This window comes from Canis aureus, chromosome 22 (genome assembly GCF_053574225.1).
Source record: "Canis aureus isolate CA01 chromosome 22, VMU_Caureus_v.1.0, whole genome shotgun sequence".
In the NCBI taxonomy this organism is placed as follows: Eukaryota; Metazoa; Chordata; class Mammalia; order Carnivora; family Canidae; genus Canis; species Canis aureus.
The window spans coordinates 26112103-26125069 of record NC_135632.1 but is presented as its reverse complement, the minus strand read 5'-3'; the positions used below and the strand labels follow the sequence as shown (position 1 = coordinate 26125069).

The window sequence follows — 12967 nt, the reverse complement described above, 5'->3', positions numbered from 1 at the left end:
GATAAGCAGGGTTCCCATAGCGAACCTAATGCGGGACTCAATCCCAGGACCCCGGCATCATGACCTGAGCCAAAGGCAGACGCTCATCCACTGAGCTACCCAGATGCCCCTGGGGACTATGTGTTAGGAGATGGTGTTGTGAATCCGGAGGGTCAGGGCCAGACTAGGAAGGACCTTGTAGGAAGGTTGTTTTGGGAAAGCAGGGCATTGTTTTGAAGGGAATGGGGAGCCATGGAAGGATCTCTGGCAGGGGAATACTTAAACGACATCACTTGGGCTCTAGTGCCAGTTGAAGATGCTTGGATGAGTGAGTCTGAGGTTGCAGAGGAGTGAAGGCTAGAGAAATACTTGGAAATTATCTGAACATAGGTGAATTATATTTTAAGGATCACTGAATGCTGGGCATGTCCTCACAGCAATTTTGGGAAAATAATTGTTATTTACAAATTTAGTTCTATTTTGTGTCCCACTTGGCAAGTACATCAAAAGGCATATTTGTTTCCTTTCCTGGAATTGTTTTTGAACTATCTCTGCCTTCCCAGAAACTGAAGAGTACATATCCAACTCTGTCTGAGTCTGTGCTGACATAGTATTCAGTGAAGATGATATTTTGCAATATTTCTGATTCATGGGTGATTCATCAAGATCATCAGAGCTAACAGTTCAGAAAACACATGGGATAAGGACCTGGAAATGTTCTTGGTGCATAGTAGATATTCAAGGAAAATTTATAGTTTTTTAGTTTGGAAAGTGACCCTAAGAGTTTAGAATTCACTCTGGAAAGAGCATTATAATCTGGGTTTATGGTAGTAAACATATCCCTCAGACATTTAACTTTGTGCTTTGTAAACCTAAAGCCAAGCCATTGAACTTTCTGGGCTTTTCACTGCATGGCATTGCTTTCAGAAAACAGAAATATTTTAACTTTTCCAACTTGCACTCAATGGGTATCAGCCAGATTCTCTTCCCTTCTGTGGTTACTTACAGGACTAAGAGGAAAAAGATTCAAACCAAAGGGTTAGGGGATTTTTGTCTTAAGCCCCTGCCTTATGGAAAAGCCTTGAGAAAATCCAGAGGCCCCTTGACATGATCACATAATAGCTTTCCTACTCATGGGAAACAGATGGTTAACAGGCTGTGACTTGTTTTAAGCAAAATTCCCAAGCATCTTCCTGTATCATATACTCCCATATGATATACAATAAAGAAAAACCACAATAAATCCCATGGGAAGATATGCCCTCTCATTTTTTATAAGCCATGCTTACCTTTTATGTTTTTTTTTTTTCTAAGATTTTATTTATTCATTCATGAGAGACACACAGAGAGAGGCAGAGACATAGGCGGAGAAGCAGGCTCCTGCCGGGAGCCCGATGTGGGACTCCATCCCAGGACCCTGGAATCACGACCTGAGCCAAAGGCAGACGCTCAACCACTGAGTCACCCAGGTACCCCTTTATGTTTCTTTATAAAGCAAATAGAAACCTGCCCCTCAGAGACAGGAATAAAAGAAAAGAGTTTTTTGGGATTGTACTTTGGGGCCACAGTTTTTTTCCCAAAAGGTGCATAATAAAAGAGATCAAAACGCTTTTGCTTTGTGGGAGATCTGACCAGTTGTGGTGGTAGAGGGTAATATCCAGATGACCGGCACCTTTATGCCTTCCTCATACCCCAGCATGAGTCAACTGAGCTGGGTCTGGGGCAATTGAGGATTCCTACTTTGGTCACAGGGCAGGAGTTGATTGGATAATACCTTGGGGTTAGGTACGCAGAACTTTATAGGTCTTTAGCTCAGTGTCCTGCCATTTTCATATCATTGTGACTTAAGAAAAGCGGGGGAAGAAAGAAACAGGGCCTGTTCCTGCTTGAGAGAGGAATCATCCCCCCATACAGGCACTGTCACTGGCTATCCATCAAGCAGCTTCCCATCTTCTCTGATCGCAGACCCCAGTTAGGTTCTGGGAGGCAATGTGCCCAGCCTATTCCCTCTTTACTGAGATACCTTCCTGGTCACTTTCCGAGCCTCTCAAGCGGCCAAAGGTGACCACCTGTCACAGTTCTGACCAGTGAGACAGAAGAAGTCCACTGGGAAGAGGGCAGGCGGCAAGGAGGCAGGGAGGACCTCTGCGGAAGAATAGAAGTAAAGATGTTAGGGACGCCTTGGGATGGCTCAGTGGTTGAGCGTCTGCCTTCTGCTCAGGTCGTGATCCCGGGGTCCTGGCATTGAGTCCCGCAGAGGGCTCCCCACAGGGAGCCTGCTTCTCCCTCTGCCTATGTCTCTGCCTCTCTCTGTGTGTCTCATGAATAAATAAATAAAATCTTTAAAAAAAAATAAAGATGTTAGAGAGGAGCTTCCTTCTGCTGCTTCTCTTCCTCCCTATTTGGGATTCTGGGGCATGGATGCAGTGTTTGGTGTTGTGGTGGCCTTCCATAATAACAAAGAGCTAGATAGCAGAATCAAAAACATGGGGGATGCTAAATGGAAGGTTAGGAAGAGTCTGGGTCCTAGATGATGTCTGTGAGTCACTGCACCAAATATAGAACTAGCTACCTTTGGGTTGGGCATGTGAGATAATCAAAGATCTTGATTTCTTTAGCCTCCAGGAATTGGTTCTTCAGTTACTTGCACCTGAACTCATCCAGACTGATAGCGCTAATCTTGGCAGGTCCCAAAGCACCTTGGCCCTTATTTTCACCTAGCTCCATTTGGAAGGTCACCACTTAACTTCGTTTTCTTTGCTCACAAATACTGAGAGGCAATAAAATGTGTAGGTCAAAAGTAAAGGACTTGAAACTAGATGAGCCTGTGGTCTAGCTGCATTGCTCTCTAGCTGTCTGGCTTCAGGAAAATTATCTATTTAAGTCTCACTCTTCTCAACTGTAGAATGGGATAATGTAAAATAGAATAAGAATGGGACCTACTTCACTGGCCTAGTTTGAATATAAGAAGAAATAATGTAAATAAAGAGCTTAGCACAGGCTTTACACTTGTGGTTATTACTGTTATTTCTGATGATAGTACATATATTTGTTCACAGATACCTTACTGTCTCTTGCCCATATGGTATCCAGAGTCTTTTATATCTGATTTTTCTCCCAACTCTTGAAATTTCACTCTTCTATATCACAACTCCTGGATTTTTCTTCTCCATAATATAATCCACAGAATCAGGAATCCAGCCCTATGGTAATGGTAAGGGCAAAAACAGGGAAGTATGGATCATGGCTCCTTGCTAAAACAAAATGCCTATTGCTTAGTCTGGAATAGAAGTCTACCATAAGCCATATTGAATAGCGACATAGGATAGGAATCATCTTAAGGCAACCTATATTATGTTTCCAACTGGATTCTACCTACAAGGTGGGGGCCAGCTGGGTAGGGACGCTATGCAAGGAAGTGGCAAATGGCTTGGATAAAGGTGCTGGAGACCTACCTGACCAGCTGGGAGGGCCATTACTCAAACAAATATATGAAGGGATGTCATTACTGGGGACAGAGCTGGAAACTTAGGGAGACAGTGGTGGCTCTATCACCATGCAAACCAACCTACCACCTAGAATTATGTGTGAAGCCCCCCATGGAGAGTAGTCAAGGATATTCTAGAAGAGTTGACTGAAGAAGAAAATTATTTTCCCAATGAATAGTAAGAACAGGGACTTCTCATCCTTCCATTACTTTAAGCATCTGACCAACATGGGAAGCAAAACAGGATCTCTCCAAAATAGAAGTCAATAGGCCTCAATTGTATCTCCCATCTGGGTAACCTGAGCTATGGAACTATCTGTCCCTTGTGCATGGTGAAGGCTCACAGACAATGACAGGTGGGGATAGCAGGGTGCAGAGTAGACCCATATATTGCAAGGTAGAGATGGGGTTGGACAGCTCTGGTTCTGTCCGTGACAATGGGGAGAAGGAGGCACTCCAAGTTTTTTGTTTTATCTGGAGCCAGCCTTGGATGTGCCAACATTGACACTTGAAGGGATGTGGTGGGTTAGCAGTCCCAAATATAGATTATAACAGGCAGGAGGCACCCCAGGGTCTGGCATTTAAGCATGTGTTATGGGCCTATGGTGGCTTAGGAGCACAAGGAGTGAGGTTTGTTGGTCTGGTACACCCTTGGTCTCAAGCCAAACTACTGGAAATCCCTCTGGGCCACTTGACTTTTGCTGTTTGTGCTTTGAATCTTGATGAACCTGGATGTCAGGGATGAGAGTCTATGTAAATAACACAGGGGTTATTGTTCTTGCCCACATAAGAGCTTGTATCTGATTGTCTTCAAATCCTGATTGCAAGAGAACTGTGGCAGGAAAGGGAGGGAGTGTGTGCATTGCCCTTTGTGTCTTAACCACAATCACGAAAAACTACAGTGGCAATTTTATCTGTTAGCACAAATTAATCCCACCAGCTTGGCTAAAATGCTTCTTAGCAGCCCTCCTTCCCACATTGCTGTTCTTACTGCAGCCTGTGGTCTCACTAAAAAGGTTTGTTCTGCCCAAGCCCTGGTGACAACGAAGGGCTCTGGAATCTGTGTGTTTCCAAAGGAAAGAAGGCTGTGGGCTGAATGTCAATGTTTTATATTTTGATTAAGAAATAAAGATTTCGGGGCAGCCCAGGTGGCTCAGTGGTTTAGCATCGCCTTCAGCCCAGGGTGTGATCCTGGAGACCAGGGATCAAGTCCCATGTCAGGCTCCCTGCATGGAGGCTGCTTCTCCTTCTGCCTGTGTCTCTGCCTCTCTCTCTCTCTATCTTTCTCTCTGTCTCATGAATAAATAAATAAAATATTTTTTAAAAAGAAATAAATACTTGTTTATTCCTATTTCTTTCTAAAAAAGATTGAAGTCTGCTTACAGTGAGAATATGATATATATTTTCCCCCTTTTCTTTGCTTTTTGTATTTGCTTTTGTACCAATTTCTTTGGTAATATTTTTCTGTTTTTAAAAAATCTATAATTTACCTCCTTCTACAGCCGGGTCAAAATCTCTACTCCAGGGGGTGGCAAACTACAGTTGTGGGCCAACTCAGTTTTTGAAAATAAAGTTTGATTGAGACACAGCCATACTCATTTGTTTATTATTGTCCATGGCTGCTTTTGTGCTACAGTACAGTTGTGAGTAGTTGTGACAGAGATCATGGGGCCTGTAAAGCGAAAATATGTACCATCTCACCCTGCGTAGGAAAAGTTCGCTGACCTTGCTCTAGTCCACAGTCTAAAATAATTTTAACATATCTTGCCTCAGTGAATTTATCCTTACTGACATGATGTGGTAGCAAGAACTTGTGTTAGTTCTCTATGCCGATGTTAGCCTGCTTCCACTGAATGCCCAGTCTCACTGGTATCTATCCAACCTGTGGAGACTTCTCTCTTTTGACTTCTCTCTATTCTGGACAGGAGTTCAGTCCTGTTTCTTGATTTCCATCCTCCAACACAGCACACAATCAGTATATAAGTCTTGGCCAAAAGTTTCAGGTGAGGGATGCCTGGATGGCTCAGTGGTTGAGTGTCTGCCTTTGGCTCAGGCATGATCCTGCGGTCCTGGAAATCAAATCCACATCAGGCTTCCTGCAGGGAGCCTGCTTCTCCCTCTGCCTATGTCTCTGCCTCTCTCTCTCTCTGTGTTTCTCATGATTAAATAAAATCTTAAAAAAAAAGAGTTTCAGGTGAAAATAAGATGACACCTTTATAGTGAGGACTAAAATAAGGTGACACACTTTATTAGTCACCTAACCCTGAAAATCCCTCTGGCAACCTCTCTGCCCCCAGTGGAAATACTCCCTGGATCATCTTGCTCTTCAGGACTTTACCATATTGTTTGGCCGATCTCCTCCTCAATACCTACCTTATATCTAAGTGCCCCTCAATCATGGAGAACAACCATGCTCTCTGCTCTTAGCTTACATAATGTATTTGCACACCCGCCAACACTGGTATGTACCAGTTATTGCACAATAACTAAAATATAAAAGGGAACATTGTGTGTGTGTGTGAGAGAGAGAGAGAGAGAGAGAGAGAGAGACTCAGGAGGAACCTAGGCTTTCCGACGCTTCAGGTTTCTACAAGGAGGGATATCAGTTCTTGGAATACTTGTGGCCTCTCGCTAACCCTCATTCATTCTTCCCCAAGAAGGAAGGATGTCTAATATTAATGATATGTTTGAGATAAGGACTGAGCAGTTTGCTCCTTCCTCAGTCTCTCCCTTCCTGAGACACAGCTGCCTAGAGGCCCATATTCTGGTCTTGCAGTTCAGTGCAATAAGTTCAGCTCAGGGAAGTAGGGCATCTGGTACATGGCGGGCAACTACTGATAAAGAGTGGAATTTGACGAGCAGAATAACTCCCATAGGTAGAAGCTTCTGGAGGCCTAGGCCATGTATGTTAAGGTGAGTTTCCCTTAGGAGACACTGAAATAAGGATTTGAGTATAAGTGGTTTACCTGGAAAGTGAGTTTGGGAAGCACCAGTGAGGGGGTGGGAAGGGAATATAGCCAATTAAAAATGTATTATCAAGCCAGCTACCACTGTGGGTGATGAGAGTATAATCCCACAGGCTCTGAGAAATGGTGTGGAATTTGCATGTCAGCATTATCCTACTGGAGAGGTGAGGGAACTGAGGTATCTATACTCTTAGCAGTCATTGATTGAGGACTGCTCCTTACAGGTGACTTTCTGGCCTGCCCCACATCATAAAGCAGCCTTCTTCAGCTTTAGGAAAAACCCTCAAGCAAAGAAATGCAGATAATAACAGTTGGGAGTTCTTCAGGAGCTCCCTGAATCTATTAACACCAGAGGGAAGTGAGTGGGGCCAGAATACTGTGTCACTACCAGAGACTCCAATGTCAAAGGGTGAATTTGGCATCTCCTTCTTTTCTTAAAAAAAGATTTTATTTATTTATTCATGAAAGACACAGAGGTGGGTGGGGAGCAGAGACACAGGCAGAGGGAGAAGCAGGCTCTATGCAAGGAGCCCGATGTGGAACTCGATCCCGAGACTCCAGGATCATGCCCTGGGCCGAAGGCAGGCACTAAACCACTGAGCCACCCAGGGATTCCCTTAGCATCTCCTTCTTAGTTAGTTGTGCTTTACCTTTATTGTGTGACTTAAGGATTGAAGGAGTCAAATTTTGGGCTTTGGCAGGATTTGTTTTCTGATCATCTATTCTTATGCCTGGCTATTATATGTGACTATTTTCAGAGGTTATGGGTCTTGGCCCATCTCCCAATAGTCTCCTATAGCTTCCTCTCTGTAGATCCTCTAGATAGGGCTACCTGCCTGGCAGACGCCGGCAGCTTCCTCAAGACAAGGGCTGTATTCCCATGATTAGTAGCAGCATCTCTAGTAGCTCAACCATCTCACATCCATGTGACATGATATTTCTACTCCTCCATACTCTGGATTCCTCCAAGACAGAAGCTAGGGCTGAGAAAAAATTTAAAAATCCAGCAATTAATTGATGTGCTGCTCAGTGCTCCAAAAATCCTTTGGTTAAACCAGTGGTGTTCACTCCATCAAGATTGGTCAGTTGGACTTGGTGATGGAAGGGAATAGAGGGTCAGAAGAAGGAATGGGAGAGTAAGAGAAAAGCTGTCACAGGACCATGGATGCGGGAAAAAGCAGCGTTGATCAGAGATGAGAAAATGAGGGAAGCTGTGGACAAGATAAGCAAAATAAGGCGATCACAACACAGGCCAAGCAGCAAAACAACAAAACTAACTCTCCTGGTCAAAAGAATAGAACTAGTCAACAGAAAGAGAAAAAGGAAAAGTGTGGAGGGAAGAGAGGAAAAGGTATTACATTGGACAAGGAGTGTTGTCCAACATCCTACAGGATCAAACCATCTTGCTATGTGGATTCAAAAAAGAGATCTGTGAGAAGCAAAGAGTAGTCCAAGAACTGGTCCGGTGGGCATTCTCCTAGTTCCAAGTAGCAACAGAAGACTGCTGGAATAGTTTAAACCTTAGCTATTCAACATGAGAGACACCTAACTCTGGGAAACGAATAAGGGGTGGTGGAAAGGGAGGTGGGCGGGGGGTTGAGGTGACTGGGTGATGGGCACTGAAGGGGGGGGCACTTGACGGGATGAGCACTGGGTGTCATGCTATATGTTGGCAAATTGAACTCCAATAAAAAATATACAAAAAAAATTTTAAAAATAAAATGTGAGTGCTCGCTTCGGCAGCACATATACTAAAAAAAAAATAAAATGTGAAAAAAAACTTGAAAAAAAAATAAACCTTAGCTATTCAGATAGTGGTCCATAGACCAGCATCAGCATCCCCTGGGAGCTCATTAGGAATGCAGAATCTCAGGCCCCACCCCAGACCTACCAAATCAGAGTCTGTATCTTAACAGAATCCCCATGACTTGTGATCACAGTGAAATTTGAGGAGCATTGGATTAAACGAAAGTATTATGGGATGTCTCACAGGCTCTGAGGACAGGGGTCTAGCAAGACCTCAAGAACAAACTAGAACCAGCAACCTGAATACTAACAAGGTGTCCCATCTATCTACTCCTGAACAATAAAGTCCAGTCAGGAGCTTGAATTCCTGAAAACCACAAAGTTCCATCACAAAAGTGGAGATCACACTCTTGGAAATAAAATCTTTCAAATGCCAGGTTTCTCTACTTTTAAAATGATCATTATGGACAAAATTAAAGCAGAGTCCATAGAGAACAGAAATTTGAACACTTGATTACACTATGAGGAGAAGGTTGAATTTCTTTTAGAACTAAATGGAGACATCTGTTTTGTTTAAATTAAGGATCTGTAAGTACCAGCTAGGGACAGAGTTGACAGCCATTTCTACAATAAAGTAATAAATCATGGGGATGGTTAAGGAAGCAAGGAACCCCATATTCTTGCTTTGTTAAACCAATTAAGCAATAAGCCATCTGGGTCCTTTTGTTAATTACTGTCAAACACAACTTACACAATTGAATTCAGCCTTTTATTTAATAATATTAATTTATTCCAGCAACTTCAAACACTCACAATGCCAATAATTAAGTTTACTTAAAAAAATAGAGGTCTTGTTTAATTTTTAGTTTGCAACTATTAATACCATTTACAGGGTTGCCATCTGAGAACTTTTAGCTCCGTCTCAGCCTCAGGATGTTAGGAGAATTTGTTTTAAATATAGAACGTCTGAAGGACGCAGACAGTGGCTAAAATCTCTTCTCTCAATGGGCTGATGAATCTATCGAGATCAGCACTACCCAATAGAACTATTTGCAGTGATAGAATGTTCTATATCTGTGCTCTCCAATACAGTAGCCACTAGGCACAAGCAGCTATTAAGCACTAGAAATGTGACCAGTACAACTGAGAAACTGAGTTTTAATTTTTATTAAAAATTAACATTTAATTTAACATTTAAATAGCCACATGTGGCTAATAGCTACTGTAGACAGCACAGGTCTGGAGTGTATTCTGAGGAAGGAAAAATGCAGTGGGCTATTGACTTAAGCTGATGGAAAAAGAATACATAATTATGATAGGCATTGCTTAGAAACCCTCACTTCCTACCTAGTTTTTCTTATTTGAAACACTCTAAATTCTGAGACAGCCCAGAGGAGATAATATCTTTGAAGGGAGGTTTCTAAGCTGACCGTGTAGAGATCAAACTCTACTTAGAGGAGAAACAGGGGGATAAATGGTGTCTTCTTAACAGTACAATCAACTTCACTCAACAGCTCCCTATGGCCAAACTAGGTAGGCCAGGTCACAGCAAGGAGAGCCCTTCAGCTCTTGCTAGCACTGGCTCTGCTCTAGCTGAGGCATGTTCCTCCCCCAGTTATGAACATTCAACCTGCAGGCACATTTGGGGATCCCAGGCTCAGAAATGGCCACATCAGCCCTAATGGGTATTGATACCCAACTCTTGTTCCTTTCATATGAGTTTTGGCTCAAGTGCAGGCATGTCCCTTCTGGGGAGGCTTGTTTCTTTATGGAGGTTGCTATTTCTGATTCAGTCAATGCAAATCCTATGACAGGGCATCAGGAGAATTTCTCAATTGTATATACTTTGTTACTGGGAATGCTCAGTCCAAGCTGACCCTTCCAATACCAATGATTAAAGAGAAATACATTGCATGAGATTCTGGTTGGGGTTAGCCAAGCTAGAGAAGGGCTAGGGCAGGGAGAATGGAGGTAGAAAGTATGGAGGAAATTCTCATTTACATGAAAACATCCTATTCCAGGTCTGCTGACTTTCCAGCTAAGCTGAGCTGGAGAATTGGGTCAAAGCTCTTCCATCTTCTTTTCAACTCTACTCTTCCTCAGTGGCCTCCCTTTCTTCTTCTGAGCTATGGCTCAGCCAGTGAACATGGAATTTGTCCTAATGAGCTTAATCCAAAGTTTTTGGGATGTCAGGCCATTATATCCTCTTCACACTTGAATTTTCATGGTTGGCTACACAGAGGATCCAAGGTAAGGCCATTTGCAAAAGATTTATCTATTAGATTTATGTATCATTGGAGATGTTGCCAGAGACTGCCCATGCCTCTTTCTTTTGTCAGAGATAAAAAACAATTATCAAGTGCTCAATGGGAAAAAAAAAACCCTAATCTTCCATACTATGTAATGACCATCTACCAGTGATGAAGACAATGAGCAATGATTTTTTTTTTCCTTTTTCTAAAACAGCCAGCAGTCAATGCAATAAGGTGTAAGAAGCAAAGACTTTCTATATTCATTCACGGAGCTTTCTTTTCTACTGTCACCAGAAGCACAAACACAAAAGGGTCTGCTTCATGAAATAAACATGCTCTTTCAGTTCTCTTGGGGCTGAACTGCGATGACTAAACTTCTGTTTTCCCTTTGACAGTCACCGTTCATCCACAGTGTTGACATTGTCAAATCGCCACAGCTGGCTGGCTTTTCCATCACACTGGTGCAAGTACAAATCTTTACTGTTTTCCTGCACCACAGCTTCCATGCATTTTCCAGAAAGAATGTGGACAATCATTCCATTCTGAAAAGAGAAAAAAAAAAAAGGAAAAGAAAAGAAAACCAGTCAATTCTCTACAATCAGTCAGCAAAGAAGGATATTTCTAAGCTTTGTGCTCATTATTATAAGAATTATAGAGGTGGTCTGAACTGGCTGATAGGAACTGTAGTATGTTGGCTAATATAAAGTATAATTTAGGGATGCTTGGGTGGCTCAGCAGTTGAGTGTCTGCCTTCGGCTCAGGGCATGATCCTGGAGTTCTGTGATCAAGTCTCACATCTGGCTCCTTCGCATGGAGCCTGATTTTCCCTCTGCCTATGTCTCTGCCTCTCTCTTTCTGTGTCTCTCATGAATAAATAAAAAGAATAATAAAAATATTTTAAGAATCTTTAAAAATATAAAGATTTTTATATTTAAATCTTTAAAAATATAAAGTATAATTTAGGTAGCCCTAAAAATAAATATTATTTGGAAGCTTGAGGTCACTAATTAAATTATCTTTGTTGAGATTGTATAATTGTGCCAATTCTTAGAGAGTTGTGGTTAGTAGCATGCCAGTGTACAGAGCATGTTCAGTCTTTATACCATATTGGAGACATTCACTGTTATCCTTGTCTTGTATATTTTTGCTTTCGAAAAGATTTTAATCTGGTCTCTGCCCACTCTGGATCCTGCAATTTAGTACTGCTGCCACCAGGTTGCAGTAGAAAGTGAAAGCTCAAGGATATATAAAGGGCCTAAGTCAGTCATGTTTGAAGGATGATAGCCGCTTCCTACTCAAAAGCGACCAGATTTAATATTGAATCTGGCTATCCTTTTTTCCAACAAAAATTGATTTCTATTTTAAAAGATTTTATCTGTTTATTCATGACAGACACACAGAGAGAGGCAGAAACATAGGCAGAGGGAGAAGCAGGCTCCATGCAGGGAGCCCAATGTGGGACTTGATCCCCAGACCCCAGGATCACACCTTGAGCCAAAGGCAGATGCTCAACCACTGAGCCACCCAGGTACCCCCCAAAATTTATTTCTTTGTAAAAAGTTAAACATTTAGACCAGCAATGCTGATAAATGTCCATTTGGTTTTTTTTTTTTTTTTGAGTTATAATTCACACTCCATAATATTCACTCTTTTATAGAATACACCTTGATGGCTTTTAGTATACTCACAGATTCCATGCAATCCTCACTGTAAAAAGAAACCCACCATCCATTAATAATCATTTTCTGTCTCTCCCTCCTTCTAGCTCCTGGAAATCACTAATTTGGTTTCCATATTAATGGATTTGTCTATTCCAGACATTTCCTGTAAGTGAAGTCATATAATATATGACCTTTTGTGATTGACTTCTTTCTCTTTGTGTAGTGAAGTAGTACCTAATTTCTTTTCATTGCAGTAAAAACAAATTACATAAAAGTAACCATCTTAACCATTTTTAAGGGTAGTTTTATAGTATTAAATATGTTCACATTGTTGTGAAACACATATTCAGAACTTTTTCATCTTTCAAAATTGAAACTATACCTATTAAACAACTCTCCCCTCCCCCCAGGCCCCTGGTAACCGCTATTCTATTTTCTGTTTCTATGAATTTGACTACTTTAGATACCTTCTATGGGTGGATTCATATAGTATTTGTCCTTTTCTGATACATTTATTTCACTTAGTGTGATGTCCTCCAGGTTCATCCATGTTGTAACTTGTGACAGAATTTTTCCTCTCCTTTTAGGCGAATAGTATTACATTATATACATATGAATATATAGGTATTTATAAATGAATAGTATTCCATTTATTTATTTATTTATGTGGAATACTATACCACATCTTGTTTATCCATTCATCCATCACTGAATGCTTGGGCTGCTTCTACCTTTTGGCTATTGTAAATAGTGCTACTATGAACAATACTTCACTCCTTTTCATGGCTAAACAATAATACTTTTTTAAAGTCTTAGTTTTTAGTATATGTGCTGCTGAAGAGAGCACAAAGTCTTAGTTTTTAAAGCCTGAAATAC

The 12967-nt window shown here is 41.6% G+C and overlaps 1 protein-coding gene across 1 annotated transcript in view; it reads right to left on the bottom strand.

The window, feature by feature from the left end:
• Positions 1-8933: 8933 nt before the first annotated feature.
• Positions 8934-12967, bottom strand: part of GALNT15 (polypeptide N-acetylgalactosaminyltransferase 15) — a 48388-nt gene continuing 44354 nt past the window's right edge. The window contains exon 10 of the mRNA XM_077865287.1: positions 8934-10972. Coding sequence (XP_077721413.1) covers positions 10826-10972 — 147 coding nt within the window. The 3' untranslated portion in view covers positions 8934-10825. The remainder of the gene's footprint in view (positions 10973-12967) is intronic.